This window comes from Hermetia illucens, chromosome 4 (genome assembly GCF_905115235.1).
Source record: "Hermetia illucens chromosome 4, iHerIll2.2.curated.20191125, whole genome shotgun sequence".
Classification (NCBI taxonomy): Eukaryota; Metazoa; Arthropoda; class Insecta; order Diptera; family Stratiomyidae; genus Hermetia; species Hermetia illucens.
In genome coordinates, this window is record NC_051852.1 from 155,106,101 (window position 1) to 155,112,853 (window position 6,753).

The 6,753-nt window shown below is 46.2% G+C and overlaps 1 protein-coding gene across 1 annotated transcript; it reads left to right on the top strand.

Moving 5' to 3' along the window:
• The first annotated feature begins 317 nt into the window (after positions 1-317).
• LOC119654956 lies at positions 318-1,280 on the top strand. Its single transcript, XM_038060614.1, has 2 exons — positions 318-380; positions 523-1,280. Exons 1-2 carry the CDS (start codon positions 369-371, stop codon positions 1,177-1,179), a joined length of 669 nt encoding a protein of 222 aa, XP_037916542.1. The 5' UTR covers positions 318-368; the 3' UTR covers positions 1,180-1,280.
• Positions 1,281-6,753: the final 5,473 nt, after the last annotated feature.

Below are 6,753 nucleotides of genomic sequence, written 5' to 3' on the forward strand. Positions count from 1 at the left end.
TCGCACGAAATTCACGCTAGAGATATGCCCTGGAGGCTGCAAGCCGAAAAACAACACTCGTGGACCGCAGAGAACCCTTCAAGCCATCGAAAAAGACAATTTGATGCTTCACTTTGCAATGAACTTGAAAACGTCCACGAGATGAAAAGATCACAAATGAATTTTGAATATCTTTTTTTAAAATGTCCACAACATTCAAATTAAGATACTACGATTGTGATTGAATTGGGGGAAGGAGGGAGGGACAGGTGGGAGCTGACCGGCTTCGGGATCATGGAAAAGATTTTCAAATATAAAAGCCTGAACAAGTTGGTGGAGTTGAATCATAGCAGTTGGGACTTGCCATAGTGCTTTGGATTATTACCGAAATGGCTTTCAAGGTACTTCTGTTATTTTTGGTGTCCTAGTGAGAACGGAGCTTTTCAGGACTGATCCGACGTTCCCTAATTAATTTTTTTGGTCATACCTTGCCATACCATTCAATCTTTCACTGATATTAATTTACTTTCCGTGAAATTTCAGATATGCATTTTGGCAGCACTCGTTGCCGCAACGTCTGCCAAATACAACCCCATGCCTCATGGTTCATACTCCAATGGATATATGGATTCAACAGGGGCGCATTCCACTCCGGCGGAAAAGTCCTTTCCCAATTACCAAATGGATAACGTAAATATGTACTCGCATAATTTAGGAGGAACATATCAGCATTACATGCCAATGCCAGGAAGAATGTCTGCTGAACGAGACGTCTACCCCGGATACAGCAAATATTCTTCAAATCCTCACATGATGTCCATGATGCCGAGCGGGTTGAATGTTCGTTACACTTCGACACCAACAACAAGTGTACAACAAGGCGGTCAACCTTACGTTGAAATGGGCGACCATCAGAATGCGTTGGTCTCCCCATCCTACCCCAATTTCTACAGTAATGGAGCTGAAATGCCATACAATCATCAGTACCGGATGAGAATGTCGGGAGCGGCTCAAGGATATGCAGGATATGCACATTCATCGATGATGAAAGGAGAAGCCTCTGTCAGACCTATCATGTCAAGCTATCAGGGATCTGACGGAGGACATATGATGATGATGAACGGCGGTCATTACTCGCATCAGATGCCTTCGTCTTATGTTTCATTCAACGGAGGAAGTGGGGCCAATTACCGGTGGTAGTAAAACAATTTCAAAGGACATGGGTAGTTGAGTATATTGTGTGTGTTATGTTTTGCTTCTTTTGTAGTGTTTTAGTCGAAAATAAAAGTAATTTTTGTAGACATCCTTCTTTCGTTCTGTATGAGAGTTACTAGGGGGAAACGTAGTAAGGGATTTTCGGTCCTTTTTGAAAGAGGGGGAGGAAAAAGAATCATTTTAATGTGAATGACCCTGTGACCCCTAGGCTTAGCAGGAACAAGGTAGCGGGGAAGTTCATTCAGACTAATAGCATTCATTATTAAGTCGGAAAGTTGATACCTCGCTGAGGCAGTGACTCTCCTGTGGGGGTTTTCAATTTACTTAAACTATGCCCTGCTTGTCAAAAAGGCGACTGAAAGCGATGGAGATGTGTGCAACCATGTCTCGGGGGCTGATTGATTATGATCGGAGTTTGGAATGTGGAAACAGTTCTCGACAATGGTAACCAAGTTTCCCAAAATGTTTATCTTCTCAAAGTTAAGCAAGACTTTTAGCGATACTAGCTAAGATGTTGAGACTCAGTAGGGGGCATTATTCTTCCTCTTGCTGCACTGTGCTGTTGTATTCTGGCAATCTAGCCACAAGTGTCAGGTTTCGGCATCCACTAGGGTCCTTATGCCCTTAAAGCCTGTTTCAGACAGATGGCAGATACAAAGGAGGAAGCGTGTAAGACGCTGAGGATTGTTTATTTTTCACCTTGAAGGAGCTGTAAGCCGAATTATAGAAACTAGCGGCCTGGTCTACTTCTTCGCAGTGGCTGCTGGAAATCGTCTTCGGACGGGCCAAGAGTGTGCACGGAAGAGCTGGGAATAGGCTGGTCCAAATGACGAGAATCTGCTTGCTTGCAGGTCATGTGTTAAGGCCAAGGGGATCTGGCGCGCTGAACAGCCTCGCGATCGTCCTCCTTGCCCTGGAAAAGGTGCTAATAGGGCCTCAAACCAAGGTGGAGTAGCATATGCAGTAGGCTGTGTGGCCAATGGGGAGCTTGCCCTTTAGTATGCGAACTCCGAATACTATGGTCACCTTCAGTTTTAAATAAGACCGTTACCCTGGTGGCCGGGCTAACCAGGGTGGATATTCTATCCGGACTACTCCCGGTACCAAGACATAGACTCAATCAATAAAAATAAAAATAAACAAGTCGGGAAAATTGAAGCTGGACGCTTCAGGTATGGAAGGTTTTGTGTATTTCTTTTATAAAAACATTTGAATGGACATGTGTCCCATTGGAACCTACCCCGTAATATATGCATATATTATTTGAGAAAATCCACTTTCGGGTGATATTGACATTTAAGGTCTTGAATTTGCATAGAAGCGTCAACTTTGATTTATTATAACATTGTCAGTAATAGCGGCCGATGATGCCGGACCGGACCAAACAGAGAGCAGCTTGCTCCCACTTTTTATGGTCCACGGACTCCTCCTTTTAGGTTTAACATCCAAAGTTCAAAAATTGAAAGAAGGGTGAAGACGGCTACGCTTTCGTACCAGGGCAGAGGTAATTCATCAGACACTGTCTCACCTCTGCCTGGGGAGCGTATAACATCTGCGAGCTGTTTCGGTCACGTTGCTCTCAGGGCAGAGGTGGGGCAGCATCTGATGAGTTGCCTCTGCCCTAGTACGAAATCGAAGCCGTTTTCGCTATTCTTTCAATTTTTGGACTTTGGGTGTTAATCCCGGAAAGAGGAGTCCGTGGATCATAAAAAGTGGGAGCAAGTTGCTCTCCATTTGGTCCGGTTCGGCATTAGGTGGATGCGGACCTAGGACTCACAGATCCTCAAAAAAATCTCCAGCTCCGGCCAAGCTTTGGTCCGAACTGCGGGCGTATTTCCGTTGAATGTAATTCGCATCCTTGCCATGTTTTCAGAATTATAAGAGGGAGCGTATAACATCTGCGAGCCGCTTCGGTCACGCTACTCTCAAGGCAGAAATGAGTTGCCTCTGCCCTGGTACAAAACCGTAGCCGTCTTCATCCTTCTTTCAATATTATACTATTATTAACTTTATTTGAACAGAGCCTTTTCAGATTATTCAGTTGGGTAGTTTCTGGGAATGGGTCCGCGAAAGAAATGATTACTTTCAACCCCTCGCACTGCCTACCATTTACACTAACGCCAAAACTAAGACGGGCTTCGGAAAGTACTAACCGCGACCTTTCATTTGATATCCCGCATGACCGTATTTGATGAAAAAATGTACACCCCCGTTTTGCATGCATGGAGTTGTCAGATCTCGCATCAGGTGCATCCCTTCTTGCGGATAATGGAATGCTCAGCGGATGCGTATAAATGTGTATTTGTATGTATTCGAAGGTGTGCGTGCATGGGCTTGTTTATGCGCAGGTCGAGTAGGTGGGAGAAAAACGCCCATCCGTAGATAAAAATGACTATGGGTAGGTTACCCAGAATAATAAACTAATATGGACGAAGAGAAGGTATATAAACTTACGGTGCAGAGGCTCGGAACCCCAGTACCGGCGGCTTTTGTTAGTAAGCAAACAGACTCCTGGCCGTCGATATCCTTCGACTGTAGTGCCCCGGTGGTGGACAGCTTGGCCATCGTGGTATCTAACGCTACAACTAGCCTAGACAAGGAGGTGTTTAAACCGAACACATCGCTCCCTAGAACACCCATAGCAAACGTGCAGGAGGATGGGCCCAAGGGAGAACGTTAGTCATTAAAAGCCGAGTGACACCGCATCCGAGCGTAAAGAGTTAGGGGAGGCTCCTTAGTATCAAGAGGCGGATCCGTTTAGTAGAAGCTCAATGATTATGAGATCTCCTCCAATATAAATGGCGGAAAAGAATTTAGCCCACAGGAATTCCGTTAATGCCGGAAAATGTGCGTAAAGAAGAGTGGGGGCTTGGAACTGAAGTCCGACCTGGAAGAGTCATCCTTCATTTTGCTTGTGGTGAAAGTTGTTGAGTTGTCGGAGTTCATCAAAGATAAACAGAACGTCCACCAAGCAATCAAGCACATGGTGAGAGCATCAGGGCTCTATATAACAAATCGCGGGAAGATGAGAGCCCTATAAGCAGGATTCGAAGGAATCAAAAGGAGGGAGGTTTCATGCTAGAACTGGAAAGGTTCGAAGAGAGCAAAGCCGAAGGCTTCCGCAGCCAAGTCAAAAATTTACTTAGGGAAAGTGCTGTCGTGCGTCACTTCGAAGGCGAAAATCTTCACTGCCTTAGCGAAACAGTTCAAGCTACACGACTTGCAGGAGGCATCCATTGTAAGCCTTAGAAAGGTTTATGGAGGTACATAGACGTCGACCATTCGGCTGCCAAAAGAAGCAGTTCGCAAGCTGCTTGATGTCGGGAAGGTCCGTATTGGATGGGTAGTCTGTCGATTTAGAGAGCTTCAAGTGTTTCTCCTACGGACATCTAGAGAGAGTGGTCCGTATAAACCTGAAGCTTGCTATACAGCGAAGCAAGAGGGATTACTTCAAGCAACTCTGCGCAGAGGCGGATATAGATCCATGAGGAAGCGCCTACAGGGTTGTGATGGGGAGATTTAGAGGTCAGGCAGCTCCACAAATTACATGTCCCGAACATCTACTGAAAATCGCTCAGGGTTTGTTCCATCAGGAGAACACAAGGGTATACAGTCTACAGACATGTTTAGATGAGGCTGTAATACCCGAAGTAACCACGAAAGAAGTCCTGGAGATTTGCGGTAGGCTGAGAGACAACAAAGAGTGCGTCCTCGACGGCATACTAAACGAAGCCCTTAAGCTGGCCTTTAAGTCGAGACCAGACATATTCGTAGAGTTGTTTGAAGCATGTTTGGCGGATGAGATCTTTCTTGCAATATGGAAAAAACAAAAGTTGGTGTTGTTGCCTAAACTTGGCAAACCTCCTGGTGAATCATCTTCCTACAGGCCTATATGTCTATTGGACACTATGGGGAAAATGTTGGAGTCAATGATCTACAACAGATTGCTCCCGGCTGTAGAAAGTTTGGGAGGCTTATCAGTCCGACAATTCGGCTTCCGTATGGCCAGATCAACGGTCGATACCATCAAATTGGTCAGTAGTTTAGCTGAAAATGCGATGCACGGAATGGGTGGCACTTGCAACCATTGTGCTGTGACTGCACAACCTTGTATTTTGCACGTCAAGGCAAAATGCGGAACCTTATAAGGAGGCCATTGGCGGTGATTGGTGTACCTAGTTACTTAACTGCGCTAGTCGTTAGCTACTCACCAGATAGAAGACAATGGAACCAAAGAATACATTGTCTCCGCGGGTGTTCGACAGGCCTCTGTGCTGGGATCGCTATTGCGGAACATCATGTATAATGATGTCCTCAATGTACTAGTTGTTAGCGAGGCCACAATAGTGGGTTGCGCCGATGACGTAGCGGTGATTGTTGTTGCAAAAGATCTGGCAGATGTCGAATTATATTCATCCTAAGCAATCGCTGCTATAAAGAAGTGGCTGAAAGATGCAGGTCTTGAATTCGCGGAGGATAAAATAGAGACGGTGCTTATCACGAAGCGGCGCAAGGAAACCACTGCCCGTATCAGAATGGGGAAGCATATCATCACTTCAAATCCAGCAATTGAATACCTTGGAGTGATAATAGATCATTATCATCAACGGCGCAACAACCGGTATCCTACCGGGTCTACCTTAATAAGGAACTCCAGACATCCCGGTTTTGCGCCGAGGTCCACCAATTCGATATCCCGAAAAGCTGCCTGGCGTCCTGGCCTACGCCATCGCTCCATCTTAGGCAGGGTCTGCCTCGTCTAATAGATGCGAGGCTGAATTTCAACCAGCACTTACAAGATGTTTGCACCAAGGCGTCGAATGTTAGCATGGCCCTGACAATGATGATGGCAAATGTTGGGGGTTTGTGATGTAGTCGTAGACTGCTTATAGCTAGAGTGGTGAGCTCTATACTGCTTTACCCAGCGCCAATTTGGTCAACTGCATTGATATCGCATGCCGAAAGGGAGGAATCGTTAAGCAAGTCGCAGCAACGGTGGGAACAGGCGAAAAAATGTCGCATAGCGAGATAAGCCATGATCTCACGCAGTTACTCACAGGACATGGTGGTTACCGTAAAGACCTCTATAGGTTTAAACTGGACAGGTCACCCAACTGTATCAACTGCGACGGTATTCTGGAGGACCCGCAGCATGTTTTCGTCGCTGAGGAAAGGAAGAGTCTAGAGGAGTCATTGGGAGGAACACTAGCACCGGAAAATATATTTGGAAAAATGCTTGCATGCCAGGAGAGCTGGAATGCAGTGAACGACATGGTAAGGCGGATTCAAATTAAGACAGGCAGGCGCGGTTGCGAATGCAATCGACCCCTTTGCCCGTCGATTGCCCGGGCAAAGGGAGAGGTTACAGCCATGTGCACCCCGCGACGAAATACTTTGTGGTGGTGCCGCGGGGAAGAGGACAGGAATTAGGGGTGATTTTAGTGGGTAAAAATCCCACACGCTGGAAGATGTGTACCAGTCTCATTGGAAAATTTCCACCTCCGGAAAAAAGACGAAGAAGGGGGCGCATCATCGGAGGACGAGCTGCCGGCATCCATC